General features: G+C 42.7%; 1 protein-coding gene across 1 annotated transcript in view; it reads left to right on the top strand.

Annotated features, from left to right (window-relative positions):
• Positions 1-27,630, top strand: part of thsd7ab (thrombospondin, type I, domain containing 7Ab) — a 125,085-nt gene that overhangs the window by 48,273 nt on the left and 49,182 nt on the right. Inside the window, exons 5-9 of the mRNA XM_076081137.1 lie at positions 5,522-5,590; positions 9,436-9,591; positions 10,912-11,115; positions 14,978-15,172; positions 18,127-18,373. Of these exons, the coding sequence (XP_075937252.1) occupies positions 5,522-5,590; positions 9,436-9,591; positions 10,912-11,115; positions 14,978-15,172; positions 18,127-18,373 (871 nt within the window). The remainder of the gene's footprint in view (positions 1-5,521; positions 5,591-9,435; positions 9,592-10,911; positions 11,116-14,977; positions 15,173-18,126; positions 18,374-27,630) is intronic.

The raw sequence follows: 27,630 nt of genomic DNA on the forward strand, positions 1-27,630 counted from the left end.
CACGTCTGATCTTATTGTTTTCTCTCCTGTGGTCATGACGTGAGAGCAGATGATGCATGTGTTCATGTCCCGCTACTGAATCCTGGGCTTTGGGTCGATACCGAGTACCGATCCGATACCAGTGTTTGATTAATACACTGTGTGCCTCACTGTGTGGAGGAGACTGGGATCATTCTTTGAGGTGTAAGGCAACAACGTTTCCTAACTTTGTAAAGCAAAATGTTATAAATAAACCTTTTTTAGTGCAGCAACAAATTGGGCAACAGTTGAGCAGGAATTCAACTCGACTTAATACGCAGTCACACATCTGGAAAGTGTGCTGTAAGTTGAGTTCAGTCCAAACAGACAATTAGAATCAGCGTTAGTCTGCATCAGAGCACAGTTTTAAAGCCTCTGAAAAAGCCTCTGAGTGTTTTTCCATATCGCTCGTGGTAAGAAGCAATACGTTTTAAGGATCAACAGATTATAACAACGATATATATTTTTCATGAATTCTTTCACTGAATATATTTGAAGATATCTGCATTATTTATGCTTAAGGAGGAATCAGCATGCAGTAGTTTTCTTCAACCAGCTGCTTGTTGCTGCAGGGTTCATAGTTGATTACTTTTGCACAAGGTATTGAATGGGAGCAACACAAACTGATAACTGTAAAGTGACAGGTTCAGATTCCTAAACCAATTAAAGGATGAATAAAGCGTTCTCTCTCCCTCTCTTCAAAATGCTGCTGTTGACTTTGGGACAACCAATGGAATCGTCTAATCCACCACTGCTGTCTGCCAGTTCTTCCAGGTGTTTTTTATTTCTGTCACTTGTTTTTTGTCCACTGCCTCCCCCCTCCTACATCTCCACTGTCCTCTGGGATGTTTCCATCATTAGTTTGTTGTGGAAGTCCCTTTTTGTCACTGGCACATTTTAGTTGAATTGATCTCAGGAGGCTGTCGACCGTCTTCCTTCAGTACTGGAACCAAAGTCAACACCACGTCAAGTCTTTCAGCACCGCACAGCAACGCCTGAAACAAATCAGTCCAACTCTCAAGTGTGACTCAAATAAATTTGATCAAGCGGTGTTACATGACAACTTACATCCTCCAACCCTTCACACAGTGTATATTATAAGAGCTGCAGTCCCTTAGTGGATTTTGAAGCAGATAATTGCGTGTCAAATACTTGCAACAGACGTAAGCCTACATGCTGACTCATGTCCAAATATAAAATGAGATACGACATTTCATTTGCATTAATAGTCACTGTAGCGTGTTCTTTTTCTTCAAATGTCCCACTGCGGCTACATTGTCAGCTTCAAGTTTTCTCTTTGAACATTGAAACAGCCTTCTACCCGCTTCCATTCTCTGCTTCTAACCCAAAGCGTGAATCTTTAAGAACAAGGATTTGTCTGCTCATGTGACTTCTTGTCACTGGTCACAAGTGCAGAGGCCTCCATTTCTGACATTTCTCAAGCCAGCTTAAAATCAAAGCTGCACTCTTAAAGCGGGCGTTAAATACATTAGTTGAGGCTGGGCTTATGTGAGAGGTGAGATGTCCGGTCGCCTCTGGCTCCAAACATAAAGAGATGCTCCTCTCACGCAAACTAAGTCCAATCAATCCATTCTGGTGGCGTTAAGTGTAATTTGTGGATGTATGGAGATATCAGCCGATCAGACTGAGAAGGGCATTGTTGTTTTCACTTCATTATTCAGTCCGGCATGATGTTCATGTTTGACAACCGCTCTAGATAACTAGGAGGGCACTTGGAGAGCTCAGACCTCCGCCAGGGTCGTTCCCATGAGTTACAAATAACACATATAATGTCAATTGATCATTCAAGCAATTACGTTCAGGTGACTGAACCTGTCCTGTTGATGCGGCAGCTCTTGCTCGGTGCAATTTAACAATTACGGTGTTGAGTGGAAGAAATATAAAGATTCAAGAGTCATTTCTGTCTGTCGACTTATAATTCCAGTTGTTTTGATCTCAGGCGGCTGTCGACCGTCTCCTATCACTACTGGAACCAGAGTCAACACCACCGCTGCATACATCCAATCTTACAGCACCGCACAGCAAAGACTGAAACAAATCATCCCAACTCTCAGGTGTAATTAAAGTAAATGTGATCAAGCGTTGTTACATGGCAGCTTGCGTCCTCCAGCCTCTCACACAGTGTGTATTATCAGAGCTGCAGTCCCTGAGTGGATTTGTAGCAGATAATTGCGTATCAAATACTTGTGTTGCTGCGTCGGCCTAATCCACATTTTGACATTATTTCCTGTATTTTTTTCTGGTTCCAGCACAGGAAGGTGAACATCATCGCTCGTAATCCTACTGCCAAAGCTCTCATTGGCTCAGTTGTTGTTTTTACAACAAGGGAAATAGAAATATGTTCAATAACAATGTAAACTGGGAAAATGTAAATTACATATCAGAAAAATAACACAATGCTGATATCATTCAACTATAAATGTCCAGACATTGTCGGCTCGGTTAGCATAATTTGATTCACTCTAAAACTGAATGAATACTACTAACACATTTTCCAGAGTATTACCTAGATTTACAAAGTATATTGAGATATGTTTAATAAATGGTATTCCTCCCTGAAACCGTCTGATTAGATGTCTTCACTAAGAGTTAGCGCAACCGATTCAGTAAAAAACTAGTCAGCAGTTACTAAGAACTCAGGAAGGATCATACACAAAAACTTGGGAATTTATTAATTTGATAGCTGATGCAACTCAATCCAGGTGTTTAGACCTGCATCTGGAAGGCTTTAATGAATGAAATCACTGCTGTGTTACATCAGCCCCAAAAAACCTTCTCACTCCCAACTCGTCAAACACCGACGCTTTGCTCAAACTATGACGCTCTGGCTTCAGTTTTGGACGAGACGGGGACATCGTGTCAGTTTAGTCCGTCTCCTCTCGGTACATGCATAGTGTCTTTTCAAAATAAACGTCCATATTTACAGTAAACATACAGTATCTTTTTTAAATTAACTTCTGACATAGGTTTACTTAGTTTTAAGGTTAATTTAGGCAACAAAACTACTCGGTACAATTTAGGAAAAGATTGTGGTTTGGGTTGAAATAAGTATTTTTGTTATTTAAAACAACTAAAGCAACTAAAGGCCGTCGTTATTCTCTATGAATGACTTGAAAAGCTGCATTTTTGTTGTACTAAAACATTTGAATTGATCTGCAGTCCTTTGAGTCTCTGTGTATCAGCACAAATCAAAGAAGTCTGGTACGTAGCCCAGATATAATCCATCGACAGACACCGTTCACACAAAACATATCGAATAATATAAGAAATAATGTTTTGTGTCTTTAACAGATGTCCTTCCTAAGTTCTGTCTGGTCTATAGAACCAGTGAGATGTACCTGTAATGAAACCGGGGAGATTATACATGTTTGGACCTTTTTGTAACCTCTAAGATGCAGTTAAAGATTCATATACACAAGCACGTTGAAAGCGGTGTTGTCAGGGCCGGCTGTGCAGAAATGTGCGTGACTTGTGTGTTAGTGTCTGCACACAACACGTGTTGTACACTTACATCCAGCAAGTTCTTATCTTCTTGGCGCAGGATTTCTTTCCCCTCTGTAGGGGGGGTTAATCTCCCAGCATACCACTGAGACAGAGAGGCAGACAGTGGCTCAGTGAAGTCTAATGCAGCCGGCGCTCTCGTTCTCCCCTCTGTCATCACTAAATATCACCATGCGAAAGGGGCATGAAGATACCCTCAGGCCAAGATCTGGAATCAGCTTTCCACCTCCTAAACCTTAACCTTAATCTTTATAGGGGAGTAACTCCCATCTGACCCCAGATCAGTATCTCAGCCTGAGCATCATACGGCTCTTCCTCTGCTAAGGCTGTGTGAGTTTGGGTTTTCCGCTCAGCTGCTGCAGCATATGGATCCCTAAAGCACTTCTCCCAACCCTGCGGGAGTTGACATTTTGGTTTCCCTTTCCCAGCATTTGACAAGAAGATTGATTTAAAAGCCCTTTAAAGGTGCATTAACACCGAGTGTATCAGGAGGGGTTTAGGGGGGCGATTGTGGCTAAGTGGATAGCAGTGCCGTCCTTAAATCAGAGGGTCGGCGGTTCGAACCCTGGCTCCAGCTCCGCTAGTCGCATGTCGATGTGTCCTTGAGCAAGACACTTAACCCCAAAATTGCTCCCGTAGCTGTGCCTACGGTGTAGAAATGTGATAGACTCTGAATTGTAAGTCGCTTTGGATAAAAGCGTCTGCTAAATGACTGTAATGTAAAAATGTAATGTTTAATTAAAATGTTCAAGTCCATACTGTCGTTACTGGTTAGAACAATGTCTGTTGAACTTAAATCACAGTGCGGGGGCAGAGAAGTGACAGAAGATATGAACGGTTATGAAAGTTTCTTTTTTTAGAACGCATGTTCTTTCTGAGAGTTAGACGAGAAAAAAATCAATATCATGTCTGTACATTAAAGGAAGAGCTGAAATAAGGACGTGGTTAGCCTAGCTTAGCATTAAAGCTTCCATAAAATCAAAATGGAGCTTCATGTATGCATTGCACTGGTCGTCACCCCAACAATGGACAACAAATGGTATTAGAAAGTTTCTTAGTGGTGATTTTAGAGTTTGTCTCGTTGAGCTAGTAGCTACTGTCTGTCAGAAACTATTGCTACTGTAAACGCCAATCAATATCCGCGACAAGTCTCTCCCGCGCCGAATGAAATAGCAAACTGCTAACCGCTTCGTGGGATCTGAAAGAGCTAGCTCCGTCACAAGTTGAGTCAAAGTTACACAATGTGTGTTGTTTGTTTAATCGGTACATGAACAGAAGTGTAAAAACAAAGATTTTTAGGTTGTTTTTTTTAGTTTGGTTTATTTGTGCACCTGGAGCTTCTATGTAGAGTCTCCAGCTGCAGCGTGGGTTGCCAGGTTTGTGACTTTGGGATGCTGCACAGAGTCACTACTGTTGTTGCTGAGGCATTCCAGCTCACAACTCTGCCTAAAACCACACACTGATGTTTTACCATTTTTTTTTTTTTTTTGTACAGGTTAGTAATCAAACATTTGAATCAGTCAACTGTAGAGCTGTTTGGTGGAACACAGCCAGGCTAGAGGTCTACCCTGCATTATTTTTATCCTTTTTAAAAACTGTTCCTTTGAATGCCTGGAACGACCTCACTTAAATCTGTCACATTGATTAAAGTGACTGTAACCAGATTTCCTTTGATCCCTCAACACCAACATCTCCAACCTGAAGAGATGTTATGCTCTCCAAACATCCATGTGGAATGAGATCTTTAACCACGAGTCTGATTTTAAACATGTCAAAATAAACAAACCACAGATCTTATTTCCAGCCCAAAGATAATAAATAAAAGACGTGTCCTTAAAGCTAAGTGTGGTATACGAGGCCCAGCTCTGCTGCATTAGTCTCTGCCGGTCTCCTGTCACTGTGTCTGTGTTTGTTTGGTAGTGCCTCCGTCTCCCCCGGTGTGTGCCTAGCTAATAGCGCTATCTCCCCCCTGTAATTGCAGCGGGTCAGACCCAAAGACAGCAGAAGCCTAGCGTCCCCCCTCTCCTCTCCATCACCTTCCAGATTACAGGTAGGTGTTTTCAGTCACGCTGATAACGAAGCTCCATCCTCTCCATTTGCTTTATGCCTCCCGGCTCTTCCCCTCCCCCCTTTTCCCTTTCCCCGTTGTCATTGTCAGTCTCCTCACCTCTATCCTCGTTTCCTCTCCTCTATCCGTCCTTCTTCTCTCCTCCTCTTCTTCCTTTGTCATTGTTCCTTTCTTTCCATCTCCTCTTCCAGTGTTGCCTCTCCTCTAATTTCTCCTCTCCTATCCTCCCTCCTAGTTTCTTCTCCTCATTTCTCCTCAACTATCCTGTATTCTTGTCTCCTCTCCTCTCCTTGTCTCTTCTCCTCTCACCACCTCCTCCTTGTTTCTTGTCCTATGCTAACCTCTTTACTTGTCTCCTCTCCTCTCCGCTACTCATGTATCTTCTCCTTTCCTCTTTCTGTCCCTCTGTTCACTCCCTATTTTTCCAGTCCTCCCCTATCCATTCTTTCCTCCATCCTTCCTTTTTGTACTCCCTCCTTGTTTCTTCTTTTCTGTCCTTTCCCCATTACTAATTTCTCTTCTCCTATCTCCTTGTTGCGGCTCCTCTTCTCTCTTCTCTTCACCTATCCTGTATTCTTGTTTCCTGTCCTCCTCCCTCTCCTTCCTTCCTTCCATCTCCCCTCCTTACCTGTCTTCTTTCCTCTCCTTTTCTTTCCTCTGTCCTGTTCTTCCAACTATTCTGATGCTTTGGACTTCTGATGACATTAACTGTGCACAACATTACACCACACTTGAACAAGGCAACGAGCCCACTCTGCTCTTCTTTATCCAGACTGCTCAGTATTGTTGCCAAATCCAACAAAGGGACAAGTAGCATTACAACAAAGTTCTGTATTCTCACATAAAACTCTGGGCAGAAGAGTTGAAGCTTTGTTCCTCCACAAACGGAATATGGATGGTGAGACGCTGCAGACAGTAAGCCACACTAGCAAGAGAGATTTCTTCCACCGCTGTCAGTTCAGCACAATAGAAAAGATGAATTCACTGGAGAGCACGCTGTACAATAGTCTAACAGAGAAGCGGGATATACAGGGCTTTTTATTCTCTCTCTACTCTGTTGGTCCTCAATTTTGTATTCCCAAATGGATTGATGTTAGGAGATTGAAGTCAGTGTAGTTCACCAATAAGATGTGGATTAACGGTGGCTCAGCAAACTCACTATTTGACTTTCAGTGTATTTGTAGGAGGAATTAGCCTTTTTGCATTTCAAAAGCCCCACTTGCCTTCTTCCCCTGCACAGTTCTGAGGGAATTATGATTCAGCTCTCCTGACTGTGTGAGACGTTAAGCTCTCAGACGTCTCGCAGGAAGAGTCGGAAAACTGAAACCTCGTTGAACATGTGAAGAGCTTCTTTTTTTTTTTTTTTGTGAATCATTAAAAATCCTCCATAAAAAACTGGTGAAATGCATGACTCAATACTATACTTAATACGGAACACAGATGCAGAAGGCCTGAGAGGCAAGTGAGAAACAAATAGAATCTGGTCATCCATCTGATCTAAATACTTTTCTCTCTCGTGTTTATGACTTAAGAACTGGTGAAACAAGGATCGCTTTTCTCAGTTACTTGACAGAATAGGTGAAAAAAAACAGTCGGGATCATTTATAATTCATATCTTTTATAAGTGTTACTCATTCGGCCCCACGAGGCTGACGTGCACCACTTCCCCGTGTTCTAAAAAGGACTAAAAGCAATCGTGTTTTCCTCCAGATGAGTTAGAATTCAAACCAGCAAGTCATGTTTTTGGCATGATCTGCTGCTAGGGACATTATTTGGAACATGGGGTAGTGGTGCACTTCATTCTCTGTGGCTGAAATGAGAAATGCTTTTTTTTTTTCACCGGTTTCCACGATGAAAAAATTAAATAACTTGTTCACCCGTTCTTAAACCATAAACACAAGAGAGAAAACTGTTCAGATCAAAATGGACACCTGAAGGTTTTTCTCACTTGCCTCTCAGGGCTTCCGTAGCTGCAGAGCTGACTACAGAATATGAAACCAACACGACACACACTTTAGAGTATTGATATTATATAATCTATTACTATAAACATAACTCCTGTATTTTTGATCATTTCCTTCCACTATTTTTTCAGTGTAGGAGTTAAATTATGAATTATTCTGTGATATCTCCTTTTGAAATGCAACTCTTGAAATGAAAAAATAAATCCATAGACTGTAAACTGAAGTTTTAGTTTTAGCTTTTATGCATCAGCTGCCTTTAAGTTTGTCTCACTCAGTTTTATACCAGTCATCCATAAGTAGTTAATGTGCGTATTAGAATGTAATCTGATTCACGTGCACGGCTGCACACGTGTGTGTATGTGTGTGTGTGTGTGTGTGTGCGCATGGATAAAGGTTTAGAGGTGTCAGACAGAGTGTGGAGCTTTAGTTGGGGATTGAAACTGTCTGCTGAGTGAGCAGGACTCACTCTTATCACCAAGGACGACCCGGAAACGCCGAGGTGGTGTCTTGTTGGATTAAAGCATTTATAGGTCGACATACACTTATTCGCTTTCTTGACGAGAGCTCGATGGGAAGATTGATACATTTTCATATCTCACTGCTAAGTATGAAACAGCAGCTCGTTAGTTACTTTTATTTACCCCCTAGCTTCTATTATTTAAAACGTTTTTGAACAAATCAAACAAACGGCAGATAACGTGGTAGTTGGTGAGCTGCAAAGGTGCAGGTCGGCAATTTTTTTAACTTTCGGACAGAGCCAGGCTAGGTGTTCCCATCTGTTTCCAGTCTTTATGCTAAGCTAAGCGGCTATTTAACGTGCAGACATGAGAGTGGTTTATATCTTCTCATCCAACTCCCTTCAAGAAAAGGTATTAAGAGTTATTTCTGCAAAAATACGACTTATTGCTTAAAACCACCAGACAAACAGGACGTCAACTCCCTGCTTCCAGGTATCCTTGGTGATAAGAGTCAAAAAAGCACAATTTCCCCAAATGTTGAATTATTCCCAGAAGGCCACAGTTTGGTATTTGATCGGAGCAAGAGCTCCAGCCAAAACCTCCCTTCACTCTCTCTGTCCTGATATTCCCCGTCAATCTCCACCTTCTAGTATCGAACAAGGACTCAAAGAGAAGCATAGATGCACAGCTCCGGAAGATACAGTAGCACTACTTTGAGATGACACTGACACCAACATACATATTTTATGTGCATGCATAAATGCATAAACTCTGCATCTTCAGGAACTCCACACATCGCATTTATTTATCGTGGCGCGGCTCGGCAGACATGCAGAAATGCATTCTGCACAGTTGTCACAGAGCTGCGCCGATAGCATCTCTTCCATTTTATTTGGACAAAGTTCCTCGGTGGGAGCTCAGCCAGGCGTGCATTCACCGGTTGCATCATGGAAAGGGCTTTTTTTTTTAAATCGTAGCACGACTCGGGGGGGAAAGAAGGTGCCAAATTACACCTCTTGAACCTTTTGTGTTGCTGCATCCTCTCTCCCGTCTCCGGTGGGCAAGGCTCCACAACTTTGTATGTCGCTCGCAAGGCGCTGCCTGAGATAATCTTTGCTAATTTATCAGTCTGACACGCCAACAGGGTGGCGATAAACCAAACAAAGGGAGAATGTCTACTTTACGGGCATCTTTTTCTTTTTTCTTTTTCCCCACTTTGGTTCTCATCTGCTCTCTGTAGGGACTCTCGTGCCGGGAATAAAAGTAAATAAGCATGTTTGTGTCCCTTTAGATCGTAATGCTGGTAAGACTTCCTCAGATAAAGACGACCAAGAATAGGATCAAAGTGAAGCAGGTTCGTTTCATCCGCTGCTTATTCGGTTTTCCTTTTTGATCGTATGCGCAGCCTCCCGCCCGGTGGAAAACAAGCTGTGCGAGGGTCCGATCCCCAACAGGTCCCAGCTGTGCCAAATCCCCTGTCCCATCGACTGTGAGGTGTCGCCCTGGGGGGCCTGGGGGCCGTGCACCTTTGAGAACTGTGATGACCAGGCTGGAAAGAAAGGTACGAAGACACTGTCCCAATAGATGGTTATCATGATTCATCGTTAACTATCTCAGGCTATTTAAAATGTTTGATGTGTTTCCTGATAAACACACACCCACTCACCCTTTCCCTCCATTCATCTCTTTTTTCGGCCCTAAAGTAAAGATAATAAACTTGTTATAAATGAAGTGCATTATCTGCCATTCCCTCCTCCGTCTGACGTTGAGATAAACACCTTTAATTACTCCGTGATAAACAACAATGACCTTTTCTTTTCATTGCTTTGCGCTTGTTTCCAGTCACTATACCAATGTAGTATAATTACAATTATAATGTGGAAATAGTATATTTTAAAGCATAAGCACTTCCATTAACTTTATTTAGACACTCTCTGCTGCGGTAACTATGGTTGTAAAGTATTCGCTGCCTTGTTTTTTTACAGTGTAGTAAACGCTCCATCGAACACTTTATATTTGCTAGAGAACTGTATAAACATTATTCAGCCATGAACCTGCACTCTTCATTATATTTTTACTAACTAATATTATCCTTTTTATCAATAGTTAATGATTGAATGTCTCTAGTAGCAGCAGGACATCTTGTTAAAAATGCATAGGAAACATCCCATTACCGTCGGTGGCACTGCAGCAACATTATAATTCATTTTTTAGTATAAAATGTACCTTTTTTTATATCGGTGTGTAAAGTTTTAATGCAAACTCACACATCATAAATCTGATGCGATATAAGTGAAAGAGCAATTGAGTGATTGATGTTGTGTACGCTGTGACTTCTGCCTGACTTCATTGGTCACATGTGCGTGATGCGTTATGACACTCGAGATGGGCGGGGTAAGATTCGTGGTCGCCTCCAGCTCGGTCCGTGTGGGGAAGTCATCAAGGTTCTCCTCATTAGTGTTAATGAGCCGTCTCAACGAGGCAGCCGTCGGACCACGCCAAGCTAATCATCAACATCCATCATCGGTGGTGTAAGAAGTACTCTGATCCTTTAATTAAGTAAAAGTACCAATGCCACAGGTTCAATTTACTCCATTACAAGTACGATTCCTGGATTCAATATCATCTACACAAAGTGTTGTCAGCAAAATATACTTAAAAGTAAAAGTGCTCCTACTGCAGATGTTAGATTGTTGATACTGATGCATGAATGTGTGAGCAGCATGTTGCTGTTGTAGCTGCTCTTGGGACCTTTGCTGCAGGCCACACCCCCATATATCTCCCCTATTCCAGCCAAAACAGCTGGAAACCACCGGTTTCAACTGTGACCACGAATAATGTGTTAATGTAAAAACGATGACCGTCTTTATGCTCTCTGCAGGTTTCAAACTGAGAAAACGTCGGATCACCAACAAGCCGACGGGGGGGCCCGGGAACTGCCCTCACCTGGTGGAGGCGGTGCCGTGTGACGAGCCCAGTTGTTACGACTGGCGGCTGGTCGGCCTGGATCAGTGCGACCCCGACGACGAGAAGCCGTGCGGCCCCGGCGCTCAGCTCGCTCGGGTCCAGTGTGTCAACAGCAACGGTGAGACGGGGGGATCGGGGGGGGAGAATTCAGTCTCATTGTCCACTAAGTCCACAGTATCGAGCAAAGTCCTACGTGCCGCTTGCTCGTCCTTAAGAGTGCGTTGTGCTTTTAGACCCAACCTCCGTTTGCAATAAGAAGTGCAGGTCTGACCTTGTGTGTGAAATCCTATAATTTTCAAGATCACCCCTCCACTGAGCCTCCAGCTCTCGCTGTACGTGAGGAGATTTCCATGGCTGGACTCCATTCAGTTCTCTCCAGACTCCTCTCGCTTCCTTCCTTCCTTCCTCTCTCTCTCTCTCTCTCTCTTCCTCTCTCTCTCTCTCTCTCTCTCTCTCTCTCTCTCTTCCTCTCTCTCTCTCTCTCTCTCTCCCCCCCCCCCCCCCCCCCTGCCTGTTAAACCGCTCCCACTTTAACGCTCGCTTGATTCAGCGTTGCCACCTCTCTCACGCTGTCTCTCTCATTACAGCCTTCCTCTCGGCACGCACAATTAAACCTTACTCTCTAAATCAAATCAATCCTCCGTGGCCATGGGTCTTGGAGTGTTTTGTGCCCTTTGCTGCTCCTGATTTTTACTGCTCCTCTTTAGGACTGTACATCTTTAATCTAAGAGTGCAGAGATGCTTTTCAGACTCCTCATTGCCTTTCGTGTTGTGATTACAAATATTAGACAAAATAAGGAACACATTATTGATTTTCATTTTCCCAGCGAGGTGTGGATCAAATAGCATTTTTATTTATTCAGCATGTGAAGTTGGAACGTGCTGCAGCTCTAGGATTCACATGCGGTCCCACACGTGCTCGGTTAATCTTCATTTTACGATCGTGCTCGGTGACTTTGTTCACGTTCTCCCCTCTAGAGTAGCGGATTCGTCCTTCTAACGTCTCCCACGAATCACAGCTCACGCGTCGACTGCAGGTATTCGGTGAAGTTGCACTGCAGGACTAACAGAGACTCTGCACTCTTTCTTTTTGCTCCCCTGACTTCGGTTGATTGATCCCCCCCCTCCCCCCCCCCCACACACCTCCACATTCACTCCCTCATCTGATGAAAATTGATTTGTTCTGTTTGGATTTTTTTCACTCCGCTTTTCGCCTCAGAGAGTTTTCACTGCAGTGTCAGCTGTGTATTTTCTCCGACTGTGTCCCGCTCCCAGTCATAAAAGAAAAGGCCACACAGCAGCCGGGGCCCCAGACAACAGGCGAAGGTCGATACAAATGTTATTGAAACTGGCTATTGATATTCCCCCCGCTGACCGCCTGCCCACTTAGGCAGGGAGCTGTTTCTTCTCTGCACACGATGCACGGAGGTCTTCCTCTGGTAGTGGCTGCTCTGCTCATTCATGTTTTCCCCTGTGTGAGCCTGAGAACTGCTTGGGTCCCTTGTCACTTCTTATTGTCATGCCCTCTCCGTTCAGTCGTGATTGGTTCACTGCGTATCTGTCAAATTGACATCTTATTGCAGAGCCGAGGCCCCGGTCGGACTTCTGAAGCTCGAGCGATTTCTCCCCCGCTGGAAATTTCAATCCAGCCACTGAAAGGTTTACATTCTCCTGCATGCGTCACTTAGAGGAGGAAATATTTACTGCTTAGCAACATAGAGCCAGATGTGGGTTAATACAACCCACTTATGGCTGAAGCTCATCAATGAAACATCGACCACGGTGTAAAAATGTTGGAATCCCATGAGAGTTTGCTCCTCCCATGTTCAACGGCACTTTAATATCGGGATTGGCCCGAGTCGAGAGTGCATCAATATCAATACATAATACATAACATAAAAAGGCTCAAGATCAACTGTCATGTCAATATGGAAGAAATAAGTGAGATGTTTTGAATTATTTCACGTAGATCGAGGAATATCGGACGTGTGGTTTAAATGCTGTTGGCTATTTGTGCTGCTGGGATTTCGAGGTTTTGCGGGTTAATTGATGCGGTCGGTGATTAAACATTATTTGCAAATAAGGTTTTGACAAACTAAGTTTAGATTTAAAGCTGCACAAGGCAACGTAACAGCCCGGAGATTAGAATAGACGGCAAGAAATAACTGTCTGACATAATTACCTGCTTTAAAATCTTTGAATGAATCCTCACTCTCACTAATCTGACCTGTTTTAAGATTGTTTCATATCAAACAGTATCACATGAAAAGAACATTGGATCACTTGTTTCAGGACAGAATAGTCTTTGTCGTTGCTTTTACTGGATGTTTCAGATCTACACTTCTTTAAGGCAGATTTGTTGCTTCTTGAACCAGTTTGGTGAATATCCTTCCTCAGTTGTCTCGGGAAGAACAGCCGTCTTAAGAAAACGAGCACGTCTCTAAATATCAAAACGGGCCGCGTGCTTGACATCACGCCATCAATTAAGACACGCAGCTGTTCGTTTCCTCAGCTCTCTGTACTGACGTGTAGTTCGACGGTGATAATCTAATTCCTGCGATGAAGTTTTGAGCCCTCGGGTTTATTCGCATTGCCAAAGTTACCGCCCAGTGTTTCATCAACTGACGAGTAAAATCAACATGTTTTCACTCGGCGCTTCATCGGGTTAATTTGCTCTCTTTAGAAGCTTTGCATGTTCTCCTTCTGAAGAGTTTTAGGTTGTGGATTCATTCTTTAATTCTTTGCATGGTGGAGTAATACAATGTGCTAATATCAGGGCAGTACTATCACAAGAGGATGCCCTGGTATCATCAGTAATGGCCTGAGAGAAAAGGTCCTCATTTGCTAAATATCATGAAAATAAAGAAAAGTCTTGTGAACATACTGTGATATAATACCTGGAAACACAGATGGTATCGCCTGAGTTACAACACTCACCCATAAACACATATGGAATTGATATGGAAGTAATAACCATTAATGAAATGCACGAACCAAACCACCTGTCTCGGCTTTCAATATAAAACTTTTACATTTCCGGCCAGAGTCGTTACCTGGAAACACAGATGGCAGTTTCTCAGTAACAAAGTTTACCCGGAAACACATCTGGAATTTTAAAATGAATCACCAATAAACCAAGTTTGGAAAGGCGAAACCATCTGTTTCGACTTCCAACAGAAGACTTTAGGCCCAAAGAAAAGCCAAAACAAAGGAGGCATTAGCTGGAAACACAGATGGACGTTTCTGTGTAATAAATGTGATTCGTGGCTTTCTCCTTCATTCCTCAGCTTCAGCAACATTTTATGCGAATTACTGAGGTTGGTTTCCCGAAACCCCATCAGTATTAAACATGATGAAAACTCAATATCATTAGCAAAGTATGCTAGTCACTTTATTAAATAATTTAACGTCTTATGTTAATAGTATTACCCCATTATTATTCAGAGAATATTACTCTGACTCTAGTTTGTCTCTTCACTAAAAAGATCTTAATCTCAATGAGACTCAATGAGACGAAATAAAGAAATGATAATAAGTTCATAAATATATCTGAATTATCGGAGCAGATTAAATTAAACGGCGTACAAGAACCATTGTAGGGAAAAATAACTCAATAAAATAAAAGAGGGGGGGGGGGGGTAATAATCACAGAAAAACCTCAGAATTTCGAAAATTTACAAGAAAAAAAAAAAGTATAAAGTCAAACATTTATGGAAAGGCAAATATTACCCCCCCCCCCCCCCCCCCCCCCCCTCCTCCAGCTCCAAAATAATAATGTTTTAACCTACACTGGCTCTAATATGCCAAAGTACTATTCTAACTCTGCTGTTGACAATATATTACCTCATTGTTGATATTAGCAGTTTACAGTGTAAACTGACAACATGGATGTATTTTTACTTTAAAATGCACCTTCGGTCCATCCATCTTTCTTTCCTCCCAAATTTGACCGCGTTATCTTCTGTCACCGTTTTCCTCAGGCGAGGAGGTGGACAGGAATCTCTGCACGTCTTCCCCGGCCCCGGAGCCCGTGCCCTGTGAGGTGCCTTGCTCAAGGGACTGTGTGCTCAGTGATTGGACACCCTGGTCTACTTGCTCCCAGACCTGCTCCAGCAAGACCATCGAGGGGAAGCAGATGAGGACTCGCTCCATCCTGGCCTACAACGCCGGGGAAGGTGAGTCTCACCTGCAGACAGTCTTCTGCACCACCGTGCATGGAAATGTATGCAGATGAGGCTCGGATATTGGCTTAGTCATGGCCTTTCAAGTCGTCCTTCGCTGTCACTCACTGAATGTCTGGATTTCACACTTGTCTGCGTGTGCATTTGTCCTTATCTCAAACAGTCTGCTTGTCACTCCTGGTGATTATTTCTGTTGGTCCGTCTCCTTTTTTTTAATCTGTCTCTAAGATCATCTCTCTGCAATATGCTCTGCTTTAAATCTCCGTGTGCGTCCGCTTGTCTTTCTTTTTGTCAGGTCTCCAAACATTTTCCTGCGTCTTATCTCTGTGTGTGTGTGTGTGTGTGTGTGTGTGTGTGTGTGTGTGTGTGTGTGTGTGTGTGTGTGTGTGTGTGTGTGTGTGTGTGTGTGTGTGTGTGTGTGTGTGTGTGTGTGTGTGTGTGTGTGTGTGTGTGTGTGTTTTCCTCACAGTCACAGCGATAGTTTTGGCCTGGATCACAGTGATGGAGGGTAACAGCTGTGATTAAGAGTTAGCTTTTAGCTGTTTTAAACCACTAGCTTTGTGTCGACACGTAGCAAAATTAAAATTGTCAGCTTGTTTTGTGTTTTTAAATACGACAGAATCCAAACAGCTTTAGGGTGACTTGTAATTGATTAGATTTTAGTCAGCCACTTGTGATACAGTCGGGGCTCGTTGGCCATGTGTGAAATAGCTTGAATGTGCTTTCATGTTTTCTGTTGTTCTGCGGTGGTATTACTTCATGTACTGCATGCACTCACCCTGTCACATTAACATATCTCATATCTGTATTCATCAAAGGTCTCACTCGGGTGCCAAAGTTTCCAGAACTTTTTGGTAAATCTTTGACGTTAGACGAGCAATGCGGTAGCTGTATTTGTAGTAGTTTTTAGAATGGAAATCATCTCACACTGTATCCCGCTCTCTGTTCAGACACACATCTGTGTGACATACTCAACACACACATTCTCAAGAAGGATACCTGAAAGAGGCTTTTGTCTCTCCACCAGGTTCCCCCTGTGGTGCAGATTATCTGATTAGATTTTGAGCTCCTTAGCAGACTTCGCAGCTCCTGTGTTGCATATTGATGAAGAAGAAGAAATATTGAAACTACAGGAACTCCTCGAAGCTTTAAGATACAGGGTTCATATGAAGAAGCAACCGCCAATACGTTGGCATAGGATTATGTGCTAATGAATACACTTATATGCCTAATTAATGACGGATTTAGCATAACTGCTTGCATTTAATTCCACAGTGATTATTATGGGACTTTATGACGCTCAAGTGCCTCTTGCTCTTTCAGTCGAGGGACAGTCGAGACGCATGCTAAGTGAGAGCTGCTCCACTTTGTGAATGAGCCGGCAGACCGTAGTTTATCCTGCAGCAGACATGAAGAACTCTCATTCGCTGCTTTTTCTTTGTTTTGCGGTTTATGTTTTCTTCAGTAAGCTTTATATTTTCCCCATTGTCCAACATGCAGCTGTTTCTAGCATCGCCGTCGTTGTTAGTCAGCTGAGCTGGCACGGCGCAGTCAGCACACCGGTATAGTCATGCTCAGTAACCATTAGGCTGAGACTCGTCTGAGTCGGCAGTCTGACATTCAGGCCCCACTGTGTGTTTTCGCCGCCGCTCATTACGGAGCTGGATCTCTGTCAACTCCGGCGGTGAAATACAGGTGTCGAGGACCCGCAGTCCCAGAGCGCCTCTCAATCTCTGCTGGAAGCCCGAAGTGTCGGCAGTTTCTCTGAACAGAAGTGGGCTCCATCGACACAACTGACTGACTGGTGACTGAAAAGAGAAGTGAGAGGGAGACACAAAAAGAAGGAATGGGGAAAAACAAGTGGTGCACTGAAAGTCTGACCTGTTACTTACAGTTATAAGACGCCTGCAGCTGACCTGTTACTTACAGTTATAAGACGCCTGCATGCAAAGAGCTCCTTTATACAGTATGTGAACACTCTGATGTGTCTGTAGTGTGAGCAATACCTAAAATATAATGAGATTAAATAGAGAGGCATGGAACCTCTGTTATAATGTTAATTACTGAGTGCAATGAAGCAAGAACTTGTATTGGTAAAACAACACATGCATACGTGCATGTATGTGTACACACTGGCTGTATTCAGAGCTGGCGACTTAAGATTTGACAGTATATTCAGAAGGTTATCTGTATTCAGACTTGTGCTTTTCAGGAGCTTAAAGTGATTCTTGCTGCTCCAATTTTTACGTACAAGGTCTGAAGGCTGTTGGAAGTATTTGTCAAACAATGGAGCACTAAAGGGAACTCTCATCATAAAGAGGTTCAATGTGAGTGAACGTAGCTTTTATTCAGTGGGTCACACATTCAGCAGTTTCAAGGAAATCTGTTAACAACAGTTGAAGACTGGTGTGCTGGGTTTTTATATATCTCCTTTTCGGGAGAAATGTGCTTCAGCTGCAAGTCTGAATAGAAGATAAGTGTGGCCACTATTTGGACAGCGGAACAAACAGTTGAATTTGGAGTTGCATATTTATACATCTAGTAGTCACTGGTCGTTTATTGTGACTTGTGTTTCAGACCATTTATCAAATGTTCAGACCCCTTTATGAGCTCTGTTCCTGAGGGAAATATCCGGCTCTTCAGCTGCTAAATGTTCCATTATGTCGGGTTCTTTCCATGATGCTGTCAGACACTTGTAACAACAATCTGATGCCGTCAGTGGCAAAAACAAGCACTTGTAATGGACGCTGCTGAATTGGATCTGAATTGCCGGATGCGATCACATTGCAGCCTGTTTCATGGCTGCCAGCTGCAGCGCTCTTGCTCAATACTGGACCAGTTTCCCCCATTCGTCACTTAGGCACAAAAACATGGGAAAATAAAGTCCAGTTTGAAAAGTTACCCGTGAAGTCCATTTTTCATCTTGGTTGTGTTTTGGTGTTTCTCAGGTGGCGCCCTGTGCCCCAACAGCAGTTCCCTCCAGGAGGTGCGGAACTGTAACGAACACGCCTGTACAGTTTACCACTGGCAGACGGGGCCATGGGGCCCCTGTACCGAGGACCCCTCTGCCTCCACCCTCAACACCTCCGTGGGTGCCCGAGCCAGCGCCGGCGTTCAGGCTCTCTGCTCCACGGGGATGCAGACTCGCAAGGTCATCTGCGTCCGGGTCAACGTGGGACAGGTGCCCCCCAAGAAGTGAGTTCTGTCTCTTGTGTTTCTGCTTCCTGTTGACGTTGGCGTTTCTAAACCGGTGGTGTCTGTGTTCTTGTTTTTCCAACTGCTGCAGCAGTCCTATTTAGACTCACCAGTTACTTCTCGCTCCGCTGGTTTGTAGGTGTTTATAACTGTGAAATTAGCTCTTGGAGAATTGTGTTGAAATGAAAACGTCTCTCTCTGAGCTGAAATCCACTGGCTTTGAGCTGTAGCTCTCAGTCATCAAGATCCAAGAGTCGGCACGTTTTCATTTCAAACTGCCGATTTTACTGATTTGGACGACTTTATCTAAAAAAAAAAGAAGAAACCAATCAGTTAAATCTAGTGCTGCCGTAGAATAGAGGACACGGAGAGCTCCCGCGGTCTTTTGATGTGTGAAATGATTCTTCAAAGAACCTCTTTTATTTTGGGTAGTTGCTCGATGAACAGAAAGAAAAGGTTAGAATCACTCTTCAAGCAAGAAATTACAATGTGAGGTCAAAGAGTGATCTGTGAGCATCTGTTAGCGAAGAGACATTAAGTCCTTTATGTTTGTTGATTCGTGGTAAACTGGTAAGACAGAATGGTACATGAAGATGTGTGTGTGTGACATTGAAAACCAGCAGGATTAAAAACAAACAAAAGAGGAGTCAGGAGGTGAGAGACAGATGAGAGAGGCAGCAGTGTTGGGAAGGAAAGACAGCAGGAGAGTAAAGTGAGTCAGTGAGAGAAAGAAAAAGTAAACCAAGGAGACGCTGACGGAGCTGCTTGAGTAAGCAGAGCAGGCTCTACGTGAAGTTAACTCCCAATTCATATCTTCCCTTCGCAGGCGACCACAGATAAATAAATAATCTGTCCGTCCCTGAAAGCCTAATTAACCCTGCCGTTTTGGGCGCTGGTAATTTCTCATTGATGATAATGACGGTAATTAAATGGGATTGATACTTTAAGGCAATTTAATCATGAGGCAGATGAGAGGCAAGATGTTTGTGGTTAGCTCCGGAGACCACGCTGCATGAGGCGGATTCAAAGATATGCTGTCGAGTTAACGTCTGCCAGACGGATCGGCTGTAGCCGGGGTGTCACTTTATGCTTGACTGATTCACCCGACAACAGAAGATAGAGGAGTTCATCTGCTTGTGTCCAAAGAAGATTGGTTATGAAAAGTCCTCCCCAAAAAAACAAAAACGGTCCTTTAATGCATCTTTAGTTTCTGACTCTAATTCAATTCCAGCAGATTCCTCGTGCTGTCTCACGCCTCCCCGTGAGGAGAGGAGAGGCACATCCATTATTTACAGGGTCGCAGTGTGTTTCATAGCGAGCCATCAAATGAAGATTAATGTCCAGTTTCAGCAGCAGCTGACCCAGGTTCACACATATCAGGCTGCAGAAGAGAGGTCCAAGAACAGGATGTCTTTGATCGCCTGTGTTTTATTTTTAAAAAATCTACAATCAAAGATCAAACAAGAGATGAACACAAGCCCAGCGGGTCGGAGAGCAGCAGGGGACAAAAAGAGTTCTCAGTCGATTGGCCTCCTTTATCTTTTTCCGGTCAATAACTTTATATAAGTATCATTTGTAATAAGGGTGAAAGAACAACACGTAAAAGCATCGCTCACAACAAGAGAACAGAAGATATTTGAACAAAGTGGACTCCCCTCAGGCACCTGCTCAGCCTCTCAGCAGGCGGCTGTTATTGACCTCAGCCGAGTCGGTTGGATGTTAAGAAGGTCACACGCTTACCTTTAAACATGTCAGGAGGGGTTTGACATTTTCAACCTGTCTGTAGCATTTAAATGGGGACTTATCTGACATGCAAATTAGCACAGGACATCAGGTCATTTCATGTTTTTGTTATTGTTCCACTTTTTGCTGTAATGAATCAATCAATCTGCTGAGATCAATGTGGCGACAGACCTCAGAATAGAGTCCATTAGAGCAAACGGAACACAGAGTCAGACTGCCAGCATGTTGTAAACAAACCCCCACTTGAAAACTGCTGTTTTAAACTGGCTTTATCTTAAAACAATACTCACAGACCCATATGTGCGTTGGTACACATTGGTTGCTGTAATTGTTGCTTCTGTCCGTAGTCTCGTTAGTGCCAAATTCCCATCTGGTCCGAGTGCTTCAGTCCGTTGTGTCTCCCTGTTTAGTTGTAATGTTCGGCGATCTTATACTCGTGGTGTCCATGTGTTCTCTGGTCTGCGGAGTACGCCTCCACCATTCATGTATCATTCAGAGACTTGTTGAAACGCCTCCATAGTTTTTTCATTGACATATTTTGCACTCGATTTCTTTTGAACCTTTTCTAAACAATATTTACCCAAACAGCTGAACTGTCAGCTGACGGTTTAGCCCGAAAAGTACTTGGAAGAAACCTGCAGCTTACGCTATACTACTGTAATAATGGCATCATTGCTGACTAAGGTCGGACTGTCGCTATGACAGTTGAGTTGTAGCATTAATGAGGTTTGGAGAAACCGTCTTTGTTAAATACAGTCACGCACATGCTAGATGTCCTGGCTCCCACAGGGATTCTTTCTGAGAAATGTCAAACCAAACCAGCCTTTTAAAAGATTAAAGTTGTGTCCTGTAAATGAGATACATATGACTACAAAGCGCTTTATTCACAGGTCGTGATTTGCTTGTAATTGAAGAATGTGGAAAAGAAATAAACTGAACACAACAAAGAATGGTCCACTATGGTTTGGACACCAGAAAAGCCATTGAAGTTCCCTTCAATGGGATAGAATGACAGTCTGTGTTAGTGCTGTCAGACTGGAGTCTCTTTATAGACTGGGAGGCTTCTTTCTACCTTCACGGACCGGTGGTGCTGTCCGTGGTGCTGAAGAAGACTCTGCCTTCATACAACCCCAGCACAGGTTATTGTTGTGTCCCTTTGCATGACTGTTGTAACCCTTCAGAGATGTTGTTCAGAGTCTTTAGATGGATTTTCCTCAGGCCACTGTCACTGGCAGGGGTCCAGTAACAGGCTGTAAACCAGCATGCTGACTCCCATTGTACTATATCCCAAAGAAAGACGCAGTGTGTACAACATTGCTCATTTATTTCAGCTGTGAACACATAAAAGTGGTGGTTGCTGCACTATCACACACACACACACACACGCACACACACACACACACACACACACACACACAGAGGACATGATTTGAACACTTCACGGGGAAATGACTTTGACTCTTCCACTCCCAATGACAAACACTGACACCAAGATGGGTGCCATTAGTTTGATTGCCAATGAAAGATGAAAGAGGTCTGGCAATCAGCACTTTGATAAGCAACTTTTCAAATCAACATGAGACAATTAACAGAGCTGGAAGAGGCCAAATCATCTGTCATTAAGATGCATGAGCATTGGTCTCAACAGAACAGACAACAAACACATCAGATCATTTAATATGTGGAGGGGAACGGTTCTGAAAATATAATGACAGCATGCAACAAATGCCAACTGTGTGATGAGAAAGATGAACAGAAGTCTCAAGTTGACACTGACAACTAGGATGTGATGGACACGAGCAAACTTTATTACAATCCTCATATACATAAAGTAACAGTAATGAACTTTCTCGCTCAAGGACACCTCGACATGCACTCCAAAAATAAGTTTTTTTCCACTTTTTATTTCTCTAAATTAGTCTAATTCCCACCAAAAACACTCTCAGACATAACATAGAACTGACACATTTTATACAACCCTTTACTTTATAAGATCCCCACCCTGATTCAAGCATCAAGATCCCCAAAAACATAAACATGTAGAACTGAAAGATTACTAGAGCCCCCCATCACTCGGTTAGTTGCCACTATTCTCTCAGTCCATCAATCATTTAAGACAAAAAAAAGACAAATATTGCCTAATTTCAGCCCCTCAATTGTAAGAATAGTCTGCCTTTAAGTGTTACATATGATCATGAGCTGAATGTCTTTTGGTATGAGACTGTAAGACAGACGTAACAAGCACTGTGACACCTGACAGCTGTGATTTCCTCACTACGAGTCTAAAGAACAGCTTCTGTGCTCCTCGTCTGTTAAACCCATCCACGCCTATTTTTGAGGGACTGACGTAGTATAAAAAGCAACAAAGTCTGCTTATAACAGACGGGGATAGAGGTTGGATGGGTCAAACAAACACAGGACTTTCACCCAGGAGACCACTGTTAAAGTCCTGTTTAAAACCAAGTCAACGTTGACTTATTTTACTGTAGTTTAGTTACCCAACTTCTGTACTTACTAACACCAGTCACACCCAACCACAATCTTTTCCTTAGCCGAACCAAGTACGTTTGTTGTGTGAGTAAGCTTAAAACATAAATAAACCTACGTTGGAAGTTTATTTTGAAAGTGCACCATGCATGTAACGGGCAGAATCGGACACGCCTTTCCTGACACGTTTAAAACTGGCGTTAATGAGTTATCTATAGGTTTAAAGTGTAGAGTCACTGACCAAGCTGCGGTATTTGACGAGTTATTTGCTGAGTTGGGAGTGAGATTTTGTGTTTGACATGTCACTTTCATCCCCTCTGGTCCTGTATGGAAGCATCTGAACATTGTATTTCTCCACTCATTTATTCAGGTGTTTCCTCAAACTTCTCACCTTGGTTATAGCTAAGTAAAGGTTTTGGTCTTTCATGAAAGCTTTTGTTACTTTCCTACCCCCCCTGTAGATTTGGCAGACCACTACGGCACTTTTTTATTTATTTTTAAGTCCTTGATTTGTCCATTTCTTGACCAAAGCGTAAAGATGCAACAGCTCTGCCTTCCTGGACCATCTGTTGCTCAGATGCAGTGTTTACTCCACTGCACTCAGGAGTGACTCAATATAGTATTTTTGTTTGTTTTTGGGGGTTTTTCTGCGCCGCGTGTATTCATCTGGCAAAATCCAACTGGCAGGAAGTCTTGATCAGTGCACCCAGGGGATCCCAGCGGAACAAACAAACATGGCCGCCTGCACCCTGCATATGCAGATGTGCCCTGTCTCATTCATCGATGGATCTGAGCTGTCTTCCTCCCGCAGCCTGAGGCAGTGAACCTCTCAGAGCGCATGACACACACACACACACACACACACACACACACACACACATGAACACTAACTGTCAAAGCCCAATAGAAACAGGAGACACAACAGAGACAAATATGTCAGTGCCTCAGGCTTGGGCTGCTATCATCCCATCGAGAAAGCTGTTGCGGTGTGGGGGGGGGGGGAAATGCTTATTGATTCTCACAGTCTGTGTGCTGAATGGTACCAAATGTGTGTTTGTATAATCACATAGATGCTGTGGAATTTTGGGGGAAAAGGGAAACTGAATGATTCATGGTTATGATGTTCGACATCAGCAGTATTAAGCCCAGTCGATCATCTCCCTGTCGTGTTTTCTAATGGAGGCTGCGTCTGCTCCCTGATGTTGACTGTGATAGATAGGTTGAAGCCCTCGAGAAGGAGGCCAGAGACACCACTGAAAGGGTTCTCGAAGAACCGCAACCGTTTCATGCTAAATTAAACAAATGATGTTCTTGTTTTGTAGTCCGTTATTTTGATAATTAAATTAATTAGGCCTTATCTTCTCCCACCAGACTTTGTTTTTATCTTTTTGTGTGTGTGTGTGTGTGTGTGTGTGTGTGTGTGTGTGTGCGCGCTCTCTTAAAACTACTGACAGTTCGTTGCTTTGAATCTCCTCTCTTCATCCTGCATCAACCATCTGCTCCTTTTTCGGAAAACAGCCTCTCGCCGAACAGATTACTCGCCGCGCTAATAGCAGCAAGCGAAACAGAAGCATTAGCCTGGCTGCCCGTCTTAATGTTGTGCTCTGAGACGAGCTCGTCCCCGCCTCGCTACAAATCATGACATTTAAAGATCATTATGAGATTGTGACACTGACTGGAACCAGCGAGTCAGTTAAAACCACACGCCATTACTGGAAGGCTTCGTTCATTTCAACGCTGGTGCGATAAACACACACACACACATGAAGTGTTGAGAGAGCAGTCAGTGAAGGATGAGATACCCCAAGTGCCTTGTAAATAAATAAAAATGTATTTAAACAGACAAAGACAATATTAGAGACAACAGTCGGAATGAAGGAATATAATGATAAATGCATTGATGACAATATTACAGCTAGCTTCACACCCCCACGGTCCTCCAGCCAACCATTGTGTTGGTAGTATTCTGGCCAGCGTTGTGGTCCGCCAACAAACATGGCCTGGTGTTTCCAAAAACTGGAATATAATTGAATTTGAATCATCAAAATTTGGATAATATCCATCATTAGTGGGGCTACAATAAAATTAGACTAAGAGAGGAAACAAAAGGGGAAACCTGAGTCAACTCTAAAGCACTTAAAAACACACAAAAGGATTATAAGAAACCAAATCAAGAGAGAGAGCTGAAGTTAATAATAACATGTACGTTAAAAGGACAGGAAAGCACCCAATCCTGTTCACCTTATCGACCCAGATCTAAATGTAGGCGTCATATATGGAGACTTAACTGTTTACCAAACACAGTCTTTTTTTGTTTTGCACCAACTGATCTTATTTAGGCTCTCCTGGGATCTGTGCCAATCCCAGCATGCAGCTGACACCAGACTGTAAGCAGGCTAACACACAGACAAACAGCCACACTTCACATTCACACTTACGGGTGATTTAGAGTCTCCGGTTTAAAGGAAACGGACGCAGACAGAGAGTGAGTCTATTTCCAACTCCACACAGAAGGGACCAGGATTCAAAACCAGGACAGCAGAGAACAAAAGTGGGTTTCAAATGATTAAATAACTACAGTACCTGTCTCGTGCATAAATATCCGCACGCTGTGTGTGTGTGTTTATTCAAATTCACTTAAAGAAGAAAGTAAAGCTTTATTTAAATAGAAAAACACCAGGGCGTATGTTTGGTTTCAACATTGACACACATTAAGCTAACCCGTTACATTTTGAGTGTAAAAACACTTAATTTTCTGCATTCTGTTGAATTTTCCTGCATTCATTTATGTTGGAAATGTCTTTATTTACGTAAAGAAAGAAACACAAAATTCAAGCACCAGGTGCAAATTCAAAGTCTATAAATATAATGTGATATAATGCAGTAAGGCTCGCAGGCATTCTGTGTGCTGTTGATCAACTTCTCCCATTAATGTTGAATCAACACACATGTAAGCAGGACGTTCTCTCCTCTTTTGTGTCTTTGACTTCTTTAAATGTGGCAGCTATTCACCTCAATGATACATTGATGATACATACTTATTTAAACACTTTAAATGGAATAACTCTTATTTATAGCTCTTATTCAACAAGAGTTCTGCTCATGTTCAAAACTTTCTGCACATTCAAAACATTTCCCACGTATCTGTGTTCTCTAGATGTCGAGAATAGAGTTTAAATATTTCAAGAAAAACCTACAATATTGCAAGAACCTTGCCCTATAAAACCGAAACCAACAAAACACCTCTGATCAGGCTTAAAATCTCACCATTGTGAAGCTAAAGAAAGAAAGGTCCAAGATCACCACCTCTGATAAAGTGCAGGCTAGATCCACTTCATCATAAATATTTAAAACTGCATTTCAAACCCCCCAGAGCCCAGAGGAGAGACGTTCATGCTTCTGACACTCGTGGTCGGCTGTGGAGAGCTCTGCAGCTGTTGAAATGATCATCATCGCTTGTAGAAATCCAGGATAACACCAAATAACATTAAAGTATGGCACAACAGAGCGTCAATAGTTTCCTATGATAACTTCTAATATGCTGTGCAGATATATATTTAGCTATCAACATATAGTTTTAAGAATGAATCGATCTTGATATGATTGATTACTAAACAGAGTTTAAAAAAGAAAAGTTCTGGAGAACGTGGAAGTGTTATGTAGCTGCTCTTTGGTTTGCAATGGTATTCCCCCCCCCCCCCCCCCCCTGGCGTTTTTTCCTATTTTGTTGCTTTACAACCTGGAATTAAATTAAATTACATTTTGATTTATGTAATAGACCTACACACAATAAGTCAAAATTGATGAAGTGAGATGAAAATGCATACGCGTATATATTCACCTCCTTTCCGATGAAGCCCGGAGATAAGATCTGGTTCTACTAATTACCTTCAGAAGTCCCCTGATTAGTTAAATACAGTCCACATGTGTGCAAATCAAAGCACCACATGATCTGTCGCATGATCTAACGGAGCACCGTTAAGTCCATTCATTACAAAATGGAGAGACTAGGGGACCACAACAAACCTGCAAAGAGAGAAACACAACTAACAGCAGGATAGGAGGGCATCAATCAGAGAAGCAACAAAGGGACCGAAGATAAACCTGAAGGAGCTACAAAGCTCCGCTGCGTAGATTGGAGTGTCCATGAGACCACTTTAAGCCGACACTCCACAGAGCGGGGCTTTATGGAAGAGCGGCCGGAAAAAAAGTCAAGAATACTGCTTGGTGTTCGCCAGAGGCATGTGGAAGACTCCAAACGTGTTATTTTTATTTATTAGGGGGAAGAAAGAAAGAAAGAAAGGTCCAAGGTACTATTCTTACAAACAGCCTTTAATCAGATGACTTTATAATGGTGGAATCCTAAAAACATAGGCGATGCTTGTAGAAGTTAAGATAGAGCTGGTTTACAGCCCACGTTTAGTGGCCACACAACCTTGTTTTATCAGCTCGCTCTCCACTAGTCCTGATCTTTGAGCAGTGCACAACCAGGAGCCCTTGTTCCCATGATCTTAGAGGACCTATGGAAGCAGCAACTCACTGATATACGATGGAGCCAAATTGTGTAAATACATTATGACGTAATTAGACAGATTTTAAATTCAATCCCAAAGTTAAAAGAAAGCCAGCGTAACAAAGGCAACATTGTAAAATGTGAAATTCAACAATCTGGTGCATCACAACAGGATGTGTGGAGACAAAATGAATGTTGTGGCAGATTTATTTGATTTGTTGGAAAAATAACAAGGGTTATAGTTTCCTAATGTTTCTTAATAAATAATAATGGCTAAAGGTGTTTCTCAAAATTCAACTGGGAATAAAAAATGACCCCGAGGTTTCTGGAACCCAACTTCGAGGCTTGGGCTGCATGGTTTTGAAAAAAATATATCAAATTGCGATTATTTTGATGATTGCGATATTGTAGGGAAATGATAATTCTTACATCATTGTTCTCATTTCTATTGAAAATCATATTAAAATGCTTATGGTGTGATTTTTGCAGGGATCAGAATATGATGTGTAAGCCA

The sequence above is a fragment of the Anarhichas minor genome, unplaced genomic scaffold (genome assembly GCF_050575085.1).
Source record: "Anarhichas minor isolate MPS153535 unplaced genomic scaffold, ASM5057508v1 ptg000079l, whole genome shotgun sequence".
In the NCBI taxonomy this organism is placed as follows: Eukaryota; Metazoa; Chordata; class Actinopteri; order Perciformes; family Anarhichadidae; genus Anarhichas; species Anarhichas minor.